Here is a 19,440-nt window from a genome sequence, read left to right on the forward strand (position 1 = left end):
ATTTGTTGATAAAATTAGATTGTAATGTATGGAACGATTATCCCCGATGATGTAGAATCCAGTACACACTGCATACATCATGGTAAAAGCAGACAGTGTTATATTGAACATCCTGTATTAAAGTGTTCAGTGCAGCGGGATACATAACTTGAATATACACTTTGGTGACTTTGTGAGTGAGAGACAGAAAAAATAAAATGACTAAGCATGTGCGTGTATGAACGCGCATGTGTGACAGAGAAATTAATACAAGTGGCCAGTGGTGTAAGCACTTGATTCTGAAATTTGAACACAAAGGATGACCATGTTGTCTGTGTGCATAGGTAACAAATCAAGTGCAAAGACATTGTGGCCAAACGACCACATAGGAACTGAAGGATGTTTGATCAATAGCAATCCGAGAAAGAAGCATGAGCACAGTCGGCGACCCTTTCTTGACCCAGCGACCTCTTGCCAGGACGTTTCCCTTCTTTTGCTGCTAGTGCTCCAACTCGCCAGCTCCGCCTGCAAACTCATAGCCCTCCTGAGCAGACCACCCCCTTTTCGCCCGGGGGCGTTTTGCTCAGTCGAAGGGGCCGAAGTCTCGCTCCAGATTGTCTGCGCTGTCGTCGTCTGTGAAGAAGTCGTCCTCATCCATCTCTTCGTCATTGTCATAGTCGTGCCACTCGGGCATGTAGTCGTCGTCCTCCTGACCTTCGCCGCCGTTGTCCGAGTCTCTGGTGTTGGACTTGGAGCTGCAAAATAAAGCAGCGGTGGGCTCGCTTGCGGGTCAAAGCGGGCAAACCTGAGCAGACGGGACTCGCGCTTTGGCGGCCATGTTGTAGAGGTTGGCAGCCAACGTGCTTTCCGCTTCCTGAACGCTTTGGGAGCAACAGCCCACGCCGAAGTCCTGAAGGCAACAAGCAAATGGCAGCCAAAGAAATGGGTGGCATTTGCATCGAGACCATTGCGCCCACCTGCGTTGAATGCTGCAGGATGGCCAACAAGCGTTCCTGGATACGCCGCATTAGTTCCATGCCTGTGTTGAGGTGTTCAGCTTTCAGCAGACGGATGCAGGAGGCCAGGTCGCTGCACTGCAGCAGCGTCCCCTCTGACAGACGAACAGACGGGAAGCTATTAGGCTGATGCCAGCGAGCCGGCGCCCGCAGTCGCAGCGTGTGACTCACCTAGCAGAATCTGCAGGGCATTGGTGTGCAGGTCCAAAGCCTCCGTCTGCTGCTCAATCACATCCATCTTGTTGCTGTCCTGGTTGTAGAACGCGTACACGCACGAGTAGGCCAGAACCTGTAGGACACCATGAGGGTGCTTTAAACCAAAAGGAGAAGCGGTGCGGCAGAGCCTGGTGCGGCGTGGTGTGGCCTGGCTTGACGTACAGCTGCCTAATTCTGGCAGGCCTCACCTTGCGAGCCTGCGCCAGGATCCTGCAGGCGTCAATGACAAACGTGAGAGACTTCATCTGCAGCGCTTCATTAATGGACGACACCTTCTTCTCCAGGCTGATGGCAAAGTCCTGCAGACAAGAACAGGTGGTGACCTTACGGGGCCAAATGCTTCCTGTGTGGGGGACGGGGGACTCCAACCTTGGCCTGATGCTGGAAGGTACATCTCTCATTGACATCCTGAAACTTCTTCTCGTGTCGCGCCGCTTTAGTCACCTGTAACACAGCCAAACAAGTTAGCTGCATATTGGCAGGGATGTGTTGCCGGCGAGTTTAGGTGACCCACCATGGCGGCGCAGTTGTTGTAGTCCTTGTGCGTGGGGTTCCATGCTTTGAGGCAGCGCCAGCAGAAGCCGTGGTTACACTTGGCGCAGGTCATACTGAAAACACACCGCAGCAGCATGTCAGCGCAAGCTAAGTGGCGAGGCGAGGGACGGCTGCCCGACTCACGCACTGGAGGCAGCCCTCGTTCTTCTCGATCTGTGCCTGGCAGTTGGGGCAGCGTTTGGAGATGAGCCTGGCCAGGTGTTTGCTCTGAGCCTCTGCGCTCATGCCTTCGTAGAAGCCGCCATCGTCTATCCACTGAGACATGTGACTGCAGCTGGCCGGGCAGTGTGCCTGCGGGGAAGGCATGATCGTAGATCACTCAGACAGACAGACAGACAGACAGACAGACAGACAGACAGACAGACAGACAGCGATCCAGCCAGCCTGCCGTCGAGCGCACTGACCTCTGGGAAGTTACAGCTGAAGCACGAGGTCCAGCAGCACTTGGAGCAGGTGCCCATGCTGCCCATGTTCTCTTTACACAGGATCTGATCGCAGCCCTGCGGGTTGGTGCACCATGTCAGGTTGGAGCAAGACTCTACAAAGCCTCGCAGACGTGCCTTCTCATACTAAAGGCAACCAGCAAAAGAAGGCAAAAAGACAAATGTGTGACACAAGCAGCCGGCGTGGAACACCTTTTATAGGCAACGTGCTAAATGTCCTCATGACCAGGGGTCCCCAAACACCGGGCCGCGGACCGGTACGTGGGTCAATTGGTACCGGGCCGCCAAGCCGCACAGAGAAAAAATATATAATATATATTTTTTTATCGTCGATCAATTAATTCAGGTCAAGACGCTCATCTCGGTCACGTGACATGTCACCTCAGTCGAGCCCGCGGAGCAAGCAAATATGATGTTTGGAAAGCTTCTTCAGAAAGGGAAAAAAGCCCAATGAGGACACGGAAGAAGAGGCTATGACTTCTAAGAAAAGGAATGCTGCATTTAAGAGAAAATTTCTGGAGTCCTACTTAAAATATGGATTTATCGCCACAGGTGACTCTGACGCGCCAAGCCCTCTCGGAAGAATATGTGGCAACAGGCTAGCTAACGAGGCAATGAAGCCTTTAAAACTGCTTCGGTGCATGGCTACCAAGCACCTTGCATTAAAAGACAAACCTTAACCACTTCGGGTGTCATTGCCTCTGATTACGCCTAGATGCGACCGCCTTGTTTCTGAGAAACATGCTCAGTGCTCCCACTAATTCAACGAAATGGTGACTTTTATTTTTATGTCGTTTATACTTGTTTTTATGCCAGTCGTATCATATTATTTCATCATATTTATTTATTTATTATAAATGTATTATTTATTTATATAAATGTATTATTTATTTATATAAAGGCCGATCCGCAAAAATATTTGACACGTAACCGGTCCGTGGCGCAAAAAAGGTTGGGGACCACTGCTCTTGACAACGCATGCTCCTCACAAAATGCAGGCACCTTGGCAACGGTGTCCTTGTCTGTGACGATGGAGAGGAAGAAGCGGGATGTGGCCTGGGCCCGGCAGTCGGGTATGGGACAGTTAAAGTTCGTCACCAGGTTCTGCTCCACGCGAGCGCTGAGGTACTCCCGCCAGCACGACTGCGACACAAGTATGCAACAAAACAGAGTCGCGCCCCAGTCCGCACGCACCTCACAGCAGTAGTGCATGCAGCTCAGCAAGGGCGGCAGGTCAGCACAGGAGCTGCGAGGGACCAAGCAGACGGGGCAGGCGGACTCGTGGCCGGGCGGCGGCCGAAGGTCCCGACATTCGAGTCCGGCAGCCGCCACCACACCTTCGGGGTCATCTGTGTAGCGCCACACCAGGAGTTCGGCGTTCCAGCTCAAGTGGACCAGAAGGTGTTCGGCCCGGTCCAGGTCCACGCTCAGGGTGGCCGCCACCTGCCAAGGGGAAGGGGGTAGCGGAGAGAGTGTGGCGTGAGCGTACAGGCCCAGATAACACAGACGGTGTTCTGCGGGCCGGTCGGGTGGGTGGCTACATGCTCAACGGTGGTGCGCATCAGCTGGGACGCTTCTTCTGGCTTCATACTGCGACCGCTTGAAAACAGAGTGCAGTCTGCCGCCGTGTTGTCCAAAAAGATGCCAGGGACTGCCGGGGAGCTGAAACGCAAACGACGTCACTGGCGCTACGTTCCCCCAGTGTAGGCTTCGAAGACAAGTGTTCTGGGGGAAACCCTGAACGGCTTTACGTGCTTCTTACAGCTGCAGCGAGTTCATGTGGGAGGTGGCAAAGGAGAGGTGGGCATGTCCCTTCTGCAGCGTGGCCGGGTCGTCGGGGAGAAACTCCACCATGTTAGGCAGTTCCAAGTGGCGGCGAATGCAGCCTTTGCTCATCACATGCATGATGCAGGAGAGAACGTCTCCCGTGCTGCAGCTGAAGCCACCGGGGGCCGGAGCCCGGCCCGCTTGTGACAGGACTGGAGAACCTGCGGCGCGCACGAGACGTGTGAGAGTGGCTGGCAGGCAGGCAGGCAGGCCGGCTGAGAAGTAGTGCGCTACCTTGAATACCAGGTTGTCGATATGCATCTCCTTCTCTTGCTTGAGAATGTTGACAATGAGGCAGTAGATGAAGTTCCGTTTGGTCTCCAGGGCGGCGGTGGCATCTTTGTCCACATTCAAGTACGTCTGTGGTGGCTGAAGCTCCACGCATTTGGGTGGGCCAGGCGCTGCCTCCCACTTGGGCTGCAGCACGCCTGGAAGCACGGCGCAAGTCAGAGCCGCGTCTGCCTGTCGCGTGGTCCAGGCCCAGAGCGCATTGGCCACCGTCAGCGCATGTGTGTGTGTGTGTGTGTGTGTGTGTGTAATAGACCTTGACAAGGGTCTTGCGGATGGCTGCAGCTGAGCGGCCCTTCATCATCAATCAGAGGCTGCAGAGCGTGAAGCACTAGCTCCTTTGAAAGGCCAGACCCATTCAGCAACGAGGCCACACCCACTTCTTGCAGAGCAGCACCTGTTACACTCAGTACCTGTGTGTGCGTGCGTGTACGTGTTACCTGCTGCCTGTTAAATTGCAGAAGGATGAACATCTGGAGCGTGGAAACATGAAGCGTCAAACAGCCAAACTGCACATCGGCGTGCCCGAGCCACGTCCACTGTAGACCCCCAGGCTTGCCCCGACTCCCGACAGACACAGACTGGCCTAAAGAATAGAATAGATCTGTATTGTCATTGCCACACATGTACAACGAAATTTAAAAAGTGCCAACCGATCAGTGCAAAGATAAAAAATACAATAAATCGAATAAAAAGTAAAAAAATACAAGCTAAATACCACAGAAGAACATACACAAACATGATCATTCATTTTCTTTAGCGGCATTTAATGTGACTACCGCCGTAGGGTAAAAACTGTTGGCGAATCTGCCAGTCCAAGAGTTGAGCACTGACAAAGCAGCCACCAATAATTCAACCTTACTTGCTTCAATCCCACCCACCCAAATATCGCTCATAGCAGTTGCGAGGAACCGGACGGCTTTGCAAAGAGATTCAAGCTGCTGACTGACTGCGGCAGTAGAAGTGTGCAAAATTGAGCAAGGTATAAGCTCAGGCGGTCCGGCAAGTGGCGCGACGGCTTGTCCATGAAGCAGAGGGGCGAGACGGTCCAGCAGCGAGGAGACAGAGGCAGGACCCGGATGTCCGGCTCCTCATCCTCCTGCTCCTCCTCTTGCTCTTCGTCGTCATCCGCCTGCAAGTGGACAAAACAAAGGGCGGAGATAGAAAGCTAGCAAAAACCCTTGCCGACGGCGAGGCTGACCTGCTGCGTGTGCAGCGCGCGGTCCACCTGCTGCAGGCGATACAGGTGGAAGTCCCGCCGCAGGTCGGACGACTCGCTCAGGTTCTTCAACATCTGCTGAGGGAAGTGATTGGGGAAACACAAGCCCAGCTGCTCCACTACCAAAGTTTCCAACCACACGTTGGTGCGGGCCAGCAGGCGGTCAGCCAGCTAGTACCTGCGCACATCACGCCGGGCGTCAGCGGGCATGGCCGCCCGAGGAGCGCGGCGGCGGCAATGGCTCACCTGTAGAAGTGCTCAAAGGTGTTGGCCAGCTCCAAACCAGACAGGAAGAGCATCGACTCCAAAAATTGCTGCAGCTTTTCCAGAGTTTGGGGACAGCCAAAGGCCGGGCCACCGGCCTGCAATATCTGGTCGGCGTACTGAGCGAAGCGCTCGCTCACCTGTGTGTTTGGATCGGGGTCAGACGCTGCAGGCTCAGGCTACTACCCAGCCGGCCGGAGGCGGACTTACGTGCTTGGCTCGGAGGATGGAGAGCTGAAGCAAGGCGGTGGAGAACCCCCTTCGCAGTGCCAGGACAAAAGCTGTCTGCTGCCCAAACAGCTCTTCCATGGCCTTCTTCAGATGCACGTACAAGGCCCGATAGCGCTCCACAAAGTCGGGATGCTCGGCGCTGCTTTCCAGAAAGCTCCTCACCTGGACAACAAACTGTGTGAGCGGCCCGCTGTGAGATGCTTGACACGCCGCCACCGACCTGCTGCTGCACCACCTCCTGCCAGCAGAGAGCTACGTCTGCAATGCTGCTCTTCTTTGCTCGAGGCTGGATTGGCAAAGAAGCGGCCGCTGCGCTTTCTTTGTTCTGGGCTTCTTTGTCTTCTGGAGGAAGCATTTCCAAACAGAAACAGCCAATTGGAATGAGCTGATGGACGTTGGGCGTGGAAAGCAAGGTGAGGAGGTCGAGCGCTAGCACATCCAAGGCCGAGTGACAAAGCAAAACGAGAGGCCACTTGGCGTGTTTGCCTGTGCGTGCGTGCCTGCGCGCTCGCTCAAATCGGATGCCTTCCGTCTTGCAGGACTCACGAGACTTGGCGGGAGAGCACGGGCGAGTGTCGGCGTGCACCAGGAGATGAGTCAGGCGTCGGACGCAGGAGTTAAAGATGGCCGCCCTGCTTTTGCAGCGCTGGTGGGCCGAGTCCGACTTGGCCAGGTACTCGTCGAGCAGCCAGGACAGTGGGCTGGGGCCGCCTTGTTCTGGGGAGGAAACGCAACCCAACATTGGTCTCTCTCCTGAGGGCCCGCGTGAGAAAAGTGGGCTCAAACCTGACAACGTGATGGCGCGGACGATCGGTGTGACCAGCGCCTCCCAGCAGGTTCGGCCCAAAGCTTCGGCGGCTTCGGCATCCAGCAGGAAGCGCTCAGCAAACATCTGCTCGTGCCTGAAGGCGCCGTTCAGCCTGCATCACGTGTGTGTGACGTGGTGGCGAGAGAGAGTGAAAGAGAAATACACAGAGACAGGCAGACACACAGACAGAGAGACACACACACACACACACACACGCACACAGACAAACAAGAGACAGAGACAGAACGCGTGAGCCAGAGAGTGCCAGAGACAGACACACACAGACGGAGAGTGCCAGAGAGTGCCAGCGAGAGAGAGAGAATGCCAGAGAGAGATTGTACCAGAGAGAAAGTGCCAGAGAGAGAGAGACAGAGAGAGCGTGCCGGAGAGAGAAAGCGAGAGGGCCAGAGAGAGAGCCAAAGAGAGAGCCAGAGAGTCATGCGCTGAGAGACGAGAGGAGGTCCCCATACTTGTCAAAGAGCTGCAGCAGCCGCGTCCTGTCCTCTGTCACCTCCTGACACCATGAGTGTGCTTTGGCGCTGTAGAACAAGAGGGTCCGGTAGCACAGCTGCTCTTTGAACACAGGCCAGAAGGTGTTCTTGGGCCCCACTACCTCAAAGCTGCGAACCCTGGTGTCAATCCCGCCCTGCAGCACGCCAGAGCGGGCCGGCCCTTGAGAAGCGCCTCCAGCCATTGGCCTCCAGATGGGACAAGCTTTCAATTGGCTTAAAGGGTTAGAGACACCGGTATATGTATAAATCGGTTTTAGTTATCTTATGGGCTTATAAATATAAATTGACGCTCGAAACAACGAAAAGGAAGCTGTTGCTCTGAAAAATATAATTTAAATTTGCCGCACAGACGAGTTTGACTGTGCCGAGCCGCCAGCCGGAAGTGACGTCTCATGACGTCTCAAGTTGTACGCGCTTAGCTTCAGTGAATGTAAACAAAAAGAGAAGAGGGGCCAGCGCGGAGACGTCGGGCCAGGTTTGCGGCCAACCCAGCTCGCCTAGCCGTGCCTTCCATTATCCTGGCGTACGTTCGTTCGCGGGACGACAAGATGGGTTGAGTTCGCCTGATAGGATCCACGAACTGGACAGTGCGTGCCTGCTGTGTGCTCGTGTTCACAGTGGCCTGGTTGACTGTCATCTTTCCGGACTCTGCTGTGCATCGGGAGCGGCTAGCGTGCTATCACTCTTATTGTTCATCTTCTTGTTTTAATTTTCCTGTGTTGTTTACTTGTATGTGCGTTGTGAACTCTGTCTTGTCACCCTGGGATAGTGAGAAACGTAATTTCGATCTCTTTGTGTGTCTTGACATGCGGAGGAATTGACAATAAAGGAGACTTTGACTTTGAAAAGTATGTCGAAGCGTGACGGGAGGGGCACAATTCAGAAAACGTGCTCAGCTCGTCGAAAAAATGTGATTTAAGAAATAAAATTAAAAATGCGCCTAAAACCTAAACCAAACGTTGCAGATGGTCATGTCTTCATGTGCCGAGATCAACTCAGCACTCTAAAGCCCCCAAGAGCACTTTTTACTATGCCAACCTAACCAGAGTTAGGTTGGCATAGGGAGGGGCACAATTCAGAAAATGTGTTCAGCTCAGCCCAAGTGAACTGCTAGATTCATCATATTCTGCGTCAAAAGAGGTTTCTGAATCGGATAAAATGATGCTAATATTGCCGCTAGAAACGGAGCTGTCGCTATCATCTGCCATGTTGTTTGGGTTTGTTGACATCCAGATGTACAACTTGTGACGTCACAGTAATGGTGCCGCCAGTTTGGCTTCGTGCGGGACCCGATCGATAAACTGGCATTTCATTTCAGCTTTGTTCTTAGTAATCGGTGTCCATTTTTAATTTCCAATGCGGCAAATGTGTTCACTTTATACATTCTATCAAATTCCGTTCTAATTGAAAAAAAAAAAAAATGTCCCCAGCCCTTTAAATGCCACCGCTGGCCAATCACCAGAAAGGGACTTGGATTCCGATGTAATTACGCCTCAAGCACTACCATCAAACAGCTAGGAATGCATCACTCACTCACTCACTCACTCACTCACTCACTCACTCACTCACTCACTCACTCACTCACTCACTCACTCACTCACTCACTCACTCACTCACTCACTCACTCACTCACTCACTCACTCACTCACTCACTCACTCACTCACAATTTTCTGAGTCTCTGCATATTTGTTTGTTTGGTGTTCCCCTTTGTCGCAATGGTTCATTTTAGCAAGATGGCATGTTTTTTCTCAGTTTCGTGTGGGCGGTGCCTGACAGTTTCCACTGGGGCCATAAGGATGGCTTCTTCCCCCACTGAGTCACACACTTTGCTTCTTCTTTCTTTTGATTTGGACTAGGCCCCCTATAGTGATTGGAGAAGCATTTGACAGTTCTCCTCAAAAGGTACCAAGCTATGTGAGCGACAACAAGTCTGACCTGCTGGCATCTCTTGATGCGGATCTGAACGATGGACCAGCTTCTGGTCATATTTTCTAGCAGAACCACCCGAGTGGCTGACGTCGTCACATTCACCTACACGCACACAGAGTTCAAAGTGAAGGAGGTTGGGGCAAAATAAATGACTATTGTGTGAGAGAAAGATGTCGGTCACCGTGTTGAGTTCAGTGCTAATATTTCCTTGGTTGTCTCCGCCCAGTACCAGGATCTTGGCCGGCATGTAGCTGGAATCCTCGTTGGCAACCAGGATGGCCAGCTCCCTGTACACAGATACGAACACACGCATTTGACAAAAAAACAAACCCAAAATAAACACTGAGAGTTCCGCTGACCTGATGACGAAACCTCTGTGCATGAAGATGTTGATAAAGTGCGAGCCAGCGGGCCCGTTGGACTCCCAGTAAGTTTTCATGTTCTTGTCGCTGAGCTTGTTGGCTCGATGGTGATTGGACGACACCTCCACCTTCTCCCAGCACTTGTACTCCTTCAGCTCCGTGCTGGAGCCTGAGCAGCAAAGGACGTTCTGCACTTCAGCTCCAACGACAGCCATGCAGAGGCTGCATTGCGCCGTCATCTTTTTTTGATACGCTGCCACCGATTAAATGTTTCTTCCCATGCCGAAACGTTTTGGGGACAGAAGCTTAAGTTGTATTGGCCCAGCGTTTGGGATGATCAAAAACTGATGGAAGGAACGCGAAGCATCCATCTTGCCATCCGCTATGGTAGGAACACAATGCTTCATTTGGGGCAATTCACGTTTGCCCGCGCCCCCAAGAAAAGCTAAGTGCTGTTATTTTATCAGTGATGGAGTGAGAAGAAAATGAGGTCAATGACGTTTGCGGTTCTGACCTTGGCAGAGATTCCGAAGCAAGACATCAAAGAAGGGAATGTTGATGGGCTCGCGGCTGCGCCGATGCTCCTCAATCTAACCCAACGTCATCTGATGGCACAAGGGCAAGCTCACTATTGGCCGAGCGGAAAGCTGGCAACGGGCAGTTTGCCGCACAAAGAGCGAGAAAAAGAAAAGAATGATGAGCTTTCAAAAGCCGGAGCGGGGCAGGCAGCGCACCTGTAGGCAACCGGCCAGCACGCTGGTGGTCATGCTATTGTAGAGGCCAGCGTACTTGTCGCAATCGGCCACGACGTCCCGGAGCTTGACTGCGGCATTGAGGGCGGCGCCGTGTTTGTCCTGGGCCTTGTTCAAAAGCTCTTTGGTGCCCAGGCGGCACATGACCACAGCATAGTCTTTGTTGACGCGGGTCAGGCGGTGGAGGAAGAGCAGCAGCTGCTGGACAACCTAGAAGGACACACGTACAGCTTTAGGTGTGCCTCTCGTTTGGCATCCGCAGCTGCGGCCTCCCCTACGCACCTCTTTGTCCGTGACAAAGGCACTCATAGATGCCAGGCAGGGTTTGATGCTGTCATGCCAGGGCAGCGCGTCCTCCTGGTAGCTGTCCAGAAACTTGTTGAGGATCCTGGTGGGGCCCAGAGTGGGTGGTCAGCCCGAGGCGCGGTACAAACGCGAGGTGCGTGGCGTCACCTAAGAATGGACAGCTGGACGTTCCGGTCCACTCTCAGCAGCTCCATCAGATGCAGGATGTCCTGAAACACGTCCCGACTCTGAGAGACCTGCGGACATAAAGTTTCCAAAGCTGCTGGTCGCATCAAAAGCCCGTCTTCCATCGTCTACCTGGCTACGTAGGCCCTCAGGCAGAGACGCCGACTGGCACAGCAGCTGCTCCAGCATGTGGATGACTTCTTTGGCAGTTCTTCTTTCTTCAGACTCATCAGCAATTTCTGCAGCTGGATGTCCTTCAGCTGCAGCTGCTCTGGAGGATCTGAGGGGCCCGCAGAGGGGCAGAGAGGGTGGCTTCAGGGCAGGACGATCAAAGAGGGGCATGGAGGATAGAGCAAACGCGATGCGGAGCCGCCATCTTTTTTTGCCAAAAGCCACCCAATGAGGCAAGGCCTCTGCAACGTACTGCTTTCTTTAGTATCAAGCACAGTCAGGAGACCACTTCAATCCAACCAAAATTGTAGTTGCCATACTTGTCTGAAGGTTTCTTTCCAAAAAGCTTGTCCTCCAGTTCAGCGCTTGAGGCTTTCTTCCACGGATGCAGTTTTGGACGTGTTTCGTCCCCCATGCCACAAACACCTTGGTCACACTCAAGAAGCTTCAGGCAAGCTGAACTAGGGAGGGGCCTCCCTCCCGGCGTGGCACAGACCCCATGCAAAAGCATGGCTCTGCGTTCACTGAACGTCATTTCCAAAATGGCGGCGGATGACAGGCTTAGAGCAAGACTGGCCTTCAAGCGAGCGCTTCAATGCCAAACTGTCAAAAGGTTGCGTCCATCTCCAATCACTACAAAGGCTTTTTCGGTGGACCTTGAGGAGGTGCTAAGGCACATTTTGGAGCAATGTGCTCACCTTTGTTCTCCAGCTTCTGCGCCATCAAGATGTGGTTGAGGGCAACGATGGCCAGCGTGGTCTCGTCCTGGGACAGTGACAGACACAGGAAAATATCAGGACACCAGTTGCGAGGCCAAGCTCTTGTGGTCGGAGACCAGCATCACCACGAGCGTCAGGCCGTCGCGCACAGCCATCGCGCAGCTACGGAGAGCCGACGCCGGAACCTCCTTAACCTGACGTCAAAGCCGGACGCGCAAGACAGCCATGAGCCCTTACCCCGGTGTCTGCAGCATGAGGTCAAGGGCGGCGGGTATGGCAGCCAGCGGACCTTTGGAACCTTCAGGCGTGGCCGAGCCGATGCTGGCGAAGATCTCCAGCATCATCTGAGCGCCTGCCTCAGAGAGCATGGGAACCTCGCTGCCACACGGCACGTACTTGCTGGCCCCCACCAGGACTTTCAGCGTCTGAGAACGTGGGCGTCAAAAGCAACAAACTCTCGGTGGGGACTGTGCGTGCGCGTGTGCAGTTCCTGACCGCCAGCGCCAGCTGCTGCACATGAGGCATGTCGGCCATCTCCTACATGCACGTCAGGACGGCTTTGACGCCACCCTCGGTGGCAAAGGAAACCCTCCACTCGTATCGGCGCATGAGCGAATGCGTCAGCCTCAGCGTGCACCCGACCAGGTTTGGACATGGCGAGCCAAGCAGCTCTACCAGCAGCTTCACAACTTTGTCCCTATGCCAAGAAGACACACGGCCAAGTCAACAAGTGGCAAAGGTCAACTCAGGAGGCTTGCGAAGGCCAGGCTCACTGGACGCTCGGGACAGAGTCGCTTCTGGCCGAGTTCTTCTCCCGCAGCAGCCAGCGGATGAAGATGACGCCAGCCAGGTTCTGCAGTGGGTCCCGTCGCGGGCCTCCTTTCTTCAGGATGTCCATCACCACCCCGACCTTCTCCAGCACAGTCTTCTTGCCCAGGACACGTGGGCTGTTAAAGGCTGCGGACAAACGACAGCCAGATGTTCGGCCGTGGCGTCAGCTTAAAAAAAGAACACTTTGCTTCTTCACAAGAAAAGATTGAAAATCACATAAAATGTTGTGCTCCAGCCAACCGTTGGCAAAACAGCCGAGACAATTGTAAATGTTATGTGGAAGGACACCACGTGGACCTTGGTGAGAGAAAGAAAAGAAAGGAAATGCTGCCAAAAACAGTTGAAAGTGAAGACAAGTTGTGGCAAAATGAAAAGATGAGAAGGCCAAATTTGTTGCGCAAGAAGGATGAAGACTTGAGATAGCTGCGTGCAACTCACCCTTCAGCATGTCCTCCAACCCATCGGGATACTGGCTGCAATCCTCCCAGGGGAGCTCGCCCTCCTCCTCATCAGCGCCAGACCAGGGCGCGGCAAGTTCCTTCTTGGTTCTCTTGCTAACCGAGACCATCCCGGAGGCCTTGTCGCTGGTCTTGCCACCGGCGTCCTCGCCGCCGGCATCCTCATCCTTGGGTGGTGAATCTTCTCCCGACCTGAGGTCGTGTCTGGCCAAGGTGCGTGCGCACAGAAGGTTGCCCGGGTAGGACGGCGGCAGATGACGCTGCAGGTAGCGGACCAGCTTCTCAGCTGCTTCTCTTGGTACAGTCAGGCCCACCAGCGCAGAGTCAGTCGCCTCCACCCCCTGAACAACCAAGTGCAAGGTAAAACCTCCGTCGCCCATCAAAAGGACGTACAAAGCCTCGTTTGCAGGCTCAGATATACATTGGACGATTTCAGAAGGACATCTGTCGGTAAATATGCCAAAATTAGCCAACGGCTACTTTTCTTCCAGCAGTCGCTGGCAGGTCAAAAGTAACAATCAACAATTAAGAAAAGTGACACCCCACCCACCGTACCCCCAATACAGAGCTAATGAGAGGACACACAGAATCTCTGAGTTCAAGTTCGTGTCGATAAATCTGCACAGGCTTCAGCCACGTTTTCAGACAGACTTGAAAAATGCTTTGCGTCAGGGTCTCTTCTTGGACTTGGAATCTCATTGCGGAGCGATGAAACCGTTTTTATTCTCCTAAAACACGGTCCGGTGCAACTGACGCCCTAAAAATAGTACTTACGCCTGCGTCGCAAGGCAAATGTAATTCAGAGGCTGCCTCTTCTATACGAGGAAACTGCTGTCAGCAAAACATGAACCAGGACTGCCTCCAAAGCACCTGCAGGCCAAGGTCACGCATCAGGAGGAGGAGCGCCTCCCGCCGTTGTCTGGCTTCCAGCTTCTTGATGAAGAATAGGAGCTCCCACCACTCGTCGCGGGTCAGCTCCGCCTGGACTTCCGCCTGGGCTGGTTTGAATGTGCAGTGCCTGCCTCCATTATTTCCTACCAGCCGCCGGTCCAATGGTCGTGGTGAGGGACGAGGCCTTGTCGGCGGCGTCCTTATCGTCCGGCCCATTGCCGCCAGCGACTATCTCCAGCATATGCCAGTGGACCCAGTAAGTCCTGCACAGGGTGTTCCAGTACACCTGCATGCGCACATGGGCCAGCGTCAACCGTTAGTGGATGTGACACGAGTGCAAACAAAGTGGCGGTCTACGTGCCCAAGCACGTTGGGCAAATCAGGTGCACTCGGAAGCTTTGGAGTGCATGAGCGTACGGCACTTGTCATCACCTGAACGGGCGGCGAGCCATCGTTGTAGTGTCGGAATTCTCCTTGGTCCCCGGCACTGACCTCCTCGTAGTCGTCCAGCATGCGGACCGCCATGCCGCTCTTCAGACGATCCCCGCCTTGGTCTTGATGGCGACACAGGCGATGGGCGAGGCACCCGCCAGGGGTCGGAAGATGGAGCCAAGGGCAGGGGCCGTGGCGTCCTCCCGCTCGCACTCCCAGCCCATGACGTGCACCAGCTCTGAGATCAGGTCGGCCACAGACATGGCAAACTCAAACTCACACTGCAGGCGCAGCTGGGAGGTCGCCCTCTCCTGCCCGTCAGCGTTGGCTCCCGCCGTGTTGAGCTTGTCCAACAGCAATGTCACGCGCAGGTAGCGCTTGACCAGGCAGAACAGCAGCTTCCCCGGAATCTGAGCAACAGTAACAGCGTAATCAGCTGCGCCAGCGCTAAACGACCCAACCAGCAAAAAGACAAGGCGTGTGTTCGACGCCGGTTCAAGGGTTCACCTGAGGTAAATGGACCCCTTCGAAGGAGATGCCGTGCTCCTCTGACGACGTAGTTTTGGCAAAGAGCTCCAGCAGCGTGTAGCGGTTTTCAAAATCCATGTGCTCCTCAATGCCATCTTGCTGGCTGAGCGACAGCAGCACGTGCGCCCGGCTTCCTGAGGAGGCAACGTCATCGTCGGCCACGCTTGTCGCGCGCATCTCGCTGACATGTGCCCAGCGAGATGTGCCCAAAAGACACTCCGGCAAAAAAAAAAAAAAAAAAAAAAAAGCCAGCGTGAGCGAGACAAATACTTGGCGCGAACCATAGCAGCCAACGACCAGCCCCGGTGTGGCGCTCGGCCTCGTACCTGCGTCGTGGGACGCCAGCGCTCGGAGCATTTTGCTGGCGCCTCGTCGGTTCTGCATCTCCTTGCTGCACAGCAGCTCCATGAGCTGTCAAGTCAAGGGCGCCCGTCTCCCTGAAGACGGCCGCCAGCGAGCCGATGGTGGCGTAGGCGCTCAGCACATGGATGGTGCGCGTGATGCTGAGCGACAGCTGGCTCTTCTCGGCCATCTGCTTCCTGGCGCGGCACACAAGGTTCTTCACGTCCTCCTCCATGTCCAGCAGCTCCACCTCGTCGAAGGTCCCCTCTGCTTCGCCGCCGCTAAGCTTCTCCAGCTGCCGCAGAGACTCGGCTTTCCTCTTGCCCGGCAGGGCGGGGCAGGCAGCATACACGTCATCCGTAGACATCCACATCAGGATGTTCTTGGCTTTTACATCCCCGGGCGACGAGGCAGGACCGCCTGACCCGGGGCCGCTGCCTTTGCAGTTGCTGTTCCCGGAGACGGAGCCTTCATCCATGTCGACGAGGCACCAGCGAATCAGGTACTCGATCTGGCCATCGCGGGTGCTGCGCTGGCGGATCAGCTCCTCAGGGTACGCCTGCAGCCGCGGGCCGATCTGGACCAGCAGGTTGCCGTTGCGCCGCTCGCCCGCCATGGCTGCCGAGGACAACGCCGAGAGCACACGCGTGTGAATCGAAACTTGTTGGCACATCAACGCAGGTCGGTTGAAGCAATGTTAAATGGCAACAGGACTTGGCTCGCCATGGTGAAATGAACCCAACCTTCACTCGCCGTCCTCCACGCGCACTTGCTCCTTTTTTTCTCTGCTCCTCCTATTTATTTATTGTTGTTGTTTATTATTGTTGTTGTTGTGTTATTTATTCATTATTTATTCAGCACGCTTTTGTTATACTTGTTTACTTGTTGTCTGTTGTGAGCCATGTCTTGTCACCGTGGGATAGGGGGGAACGAAATTTCGGTTTCTTTGTGTGTCTTTGGCATGTGGAGAAATTGACAATAAAGCTGACTTTGACTTTGACTTTGACTTTGACGGCAGCTGGACCAGGCCCTGTCACAGCCCGAACCGAATGCTTTGTCAAGCGGTCATCGGCCAACCATAAGGTGGGGGGGGAGTTCGGCTGCCTCAAAGTACGACCGCCACCTATTGTGTTGGAGTGTGGACCAGAGTAACTACCATCCAGCCAAAACTATACCTACATTCTTTCTACTAAACCAGTTGTAATAACATATCTAAATTACCCTTTTTTTCCTGACCGTAATGTCACCCTTTAAGGAGTGTGGATCAGAGTAACTACCATCCCGCCAAAATTACATCTACATTCTTTCCACTAAACTTGTCTAAATAAGATAAAAATGCCATTTTTGTCCAACCGTAATGTCACCCTTTAATATCACTCCGCCCTCAATATGCCCAAGTCCCTTTTTAACGCTTGTTGTGTGTCTTCATGCTTGTGACAGGAGAATAAAACATGCTCAACTGAATCCTCAACGTTATCAACATGAAGCCGATGCTCGTTTGGCTTTTGTTTCCCCTTCCATCCCTAAGAGTGCCCCCTCGTGACAACGCAGGCTTACATACTGAGAATTGAGAGAACAACGACAAGCCCAAATTGGGTTGAGGTGGAAAGTCAAGATGCCCGAGAGACAGACCTCGACTAATTCCTGACCGCAACCAAGAATCGCGTAGCCGTAGATAGTCAACAACACATTGCTCCTTGGGATTAGCGGAAGCGAAGTCACACACGAATTCAACGAGTGGGTGGTGGGAGAGGCAAAAGGTCATTTGTTTGTTTCGGGCTACTACGTGACATCTTGAATAACAGCCTGCGAGGAAATGGACGGGAAAAGTTATGGTCTATTCCGCCAATAAGAAAGGATGCATTTGCGCTCCTATGTGACGTCACGCCGGATTTGTCCGTTGCGTGGCACACGTACCACAGTTTATTCGGAGCAGCCGGGCCGGGTGACTTTTACCTGATGCGCCACCAGCTTCTAATTTCAAGAGCTTCTTCGTTTTCTTCAACGTGAACGTCCTTTTGAACGTTCTCCTCTTCTACCAACCCGCTGCTGCTGATTCTTCTTCGTCTTCTTCGTCTTCTAATTCTTCTTCTTGCAATATAATATCAAATTCAGGTTCCCTTGGTAATCTCTTTACACTGTTAATATGTGTATAAAAAGGTAATTGCCGTATTTGTTCATTGTCAAATGTTTTCAATATAGCATTGAAAAAAAAATCCTTCTTTTGTGTTTAATGGCAACCAGCTTTTATGGAGCATTACCGCCACCATTCGTACTGGAGTGTGGATCAAGCGTCTATCACCTCTTAAAGGGCTAGAGACACCGGTATATGTATAAATCGGTTTTAGTTAGTTTATGGGCTTATAAATATAAATTGACGCTCGAAACAACGAAAAGGAAGCTGTTGCTCTGAAAAATATAATTTAAATTTGCCGCACAGACGAGTTTGACTGCATCGAGCCGCCAGCCGGAAGTGACGTCTCATGACGTCTCAAGTTGTACGCGTTTAGCTTCAGTGAGTGTAAACAAAAAGAGAAGAGGGGCTAGCGCGGAGACGTCGGGCCAGGTTTGCGGCCAACCCAGCTCGCCTAGCCGTGCCTTCCATTATCCTGGCGTACGTTCGTTCGCGGGACGACAAGATGGGTTGCGTTCGCCTGATAGGATCCACGAACCGGACAGTGCGTGCCTGCTGTGTGCTCCTGTTCACAGTGGCCTGGTTGACTGTCATCTTTCCGGACTCTGCTGTGCATTGGGAGCGGCTAGCGTGCTATCACTTTTATTGTTCATCTTCTTGTTTTATTTTTCCTGTGTTGTTTACTTGTATGTGCGTTGTGAACTCTGTCTTGTCTTTCCGGACTCTGCTGTGCATCGGGAGCGGCTAGCGTGCTATCACTGTTATTGTTCATCTTCTTGTTTTAATTTTCCCGTGTTGTTTACTTGTATGTGCGTTGTGAACTCTGTCTTGTCACCCTGGGATAGTGAGAAACGTAATTTCGATCTCTTTGTGTGTCTTGACATGCGGAGGAATTGACAATAAAGGAGACTTTGAGACTTTGACTTTGAAAAGTATGTCGAAGCGTGACGGGAGGGGCACAATTCAGAAAACGTGCTCAGCTCGTCGAAAAAATGCGATTTAAGAAATAAAATAAAAAATGCGCCTAAAACCTAAACCAAACGTTGCAGGTGGTCATGTCTTCATGTGCCGAGATCAACTCGGCACTCTAAAGCCCCCAAGAGCACTTTTTACTTTTTACTATGCCAACCTAACCAGAGTGACGGGAGGGGCACAATTAAGAAAATGTGCTCAGCTCAGCCCAAGTGAACTGCTAGATTCATCATATTCTGCGTCAAAAGAGGTTTCTGAATCGGATAAAATGATGCTAATATTGCCGCTAGAAACGGAGCTGTCGCTATCATCTGCCATGTTGTTTGGGTTTGTTGACATCCAGATGTACAAATTGTGACGTCACAGTAATGGCGCCGCCAGTTTGGCTTCGTGCGGGACCCGATCGATAAACTGGCATTTCATTTCAGCTTTATTCTTAGTAATCGGTGTCCATTTTTAATTTCCAATGCGGCAAATGTGTTCACTTTATACATTCTATCAAATTCCGTTCTAATTGAAAAAAAAAAAGGGATCTCACTTATAGCACTTTAAAGTACATATTCTGTGCATTAATCCCGCATTCTTCAGGTCACGGTGGAGGTAGTTGCAACAGATCTCACTTTGAGTATGATCTGTCGACTGATTTCCATGTGTCTTTCTTACAGCTGAGTGAATGCTTAGTCTTTCTTGGTATTTTGCACACTGCAGTTTACGGTCTTTTGTTTGTCACTACATACACAGGTACCATCAACATGTATTTTTAATTTTATACAGTGAGCTATTTAGTTACGTGCGGCCAAATCTCATTCTTGAGAAGACATTTTCCTCTGCTTCATTTCCTTTAGTGGATCGTCAGGTCAGGTATGGGGGCACACGTCGCGGTGACGCTTCGCTGCGCTCACCTTCTTGCTCCACTCCATCGGTGACCATACGGCATAGGACCGGGCGCCCGCCCGGCCTGACACCCCCACAATCTCAAGATGCTTCCCGAGCTGCTCCAACCACCGCGCACGCGGTCGCCCCACTAGGCGCTTCCACCCCATCGGGTCCAGAGCGGGCAGAATCCTGTTCGCTGGATCCGAGGGTGGG

The 19,440-nt window shown here is 52.9% G+C and overlaps 1 protein-coding gene across 1 annotated transcript; it reads right to left on the minus strand.

Annotated features, from left to right (window-relative positions):
* Positions 1-98: 98 nt before the first annotated feature.
* On the minus strand, positions 99-17,535 carry LOC125978173 (cullin-9). Its single transcript, XM_068652603.1, is given in 45 exon segments — positions 99-889; positions 957-1,090; positions 1,167-1,284; positions 1,400-1,510; positions 1,581-1,655; positions 1,726-1,819; positions 1,894-2,057; positions 2,171-2,335; positions 3,212-3,652; positions 3,751-3,871; positions 3,972-4,182; positions 4,185-4,197; positions 4,271-4,464; positions 4,581-4,928; positions 5,294-5,456; positions 5,526-5,721; positions 5,790-5,947; positions 6,018-6,200; positions 6,259-6,380; positions 6,585-6,755; positions 6,825-6,958; positions 7,317-7,492; positions 9,295-9,390; positions 9,470-9,575; positions 9,648-9,819; positions 10,165-10,255; positions 10,385-10,612; positions 10,685-10,790; positions 10,856-10,944; positions 11,006-11,088; positions 11,091-11,153; positions 11,743-11,840; positions 11,842-11,925; positions 12,001-12,188; positions 12,259-12,460; positions 12,537-12,720; positions 13,033-13,393; positions 13,923-14,040; positions 14,042-14,229; positions 14,376-14,488; positions 14,491-14,785; positions 14,883-15,037; positions 15,230-15,314; positions 15,316-15,863; positions 17,202-17,535. Coding segments are annotated over 44 exon segments (7,470 nt in total). The 5' UTR covers positions 15,862-15,863; positions 17,202-17,535; the 3' UTR covers positions 99-562.
* Between the last annotated feature and the right edge of the window lie 1,905 nt (positions 17,536-19,440).

This window comes from Syngnathus scovelli, chromosome 12 (assembly GCF_024217435.2).
Source record: "Syngnathus scovelli strain Florida chromosome 12, RoL_Ssco_1.2, whole genome shotgun sequence".
NCBI lineage: Eukaryota > Metazoa > Chordata > Actinopteri > Syngnathiformes > Syngnathidae > Syngnathus > Syngnathus scovelli.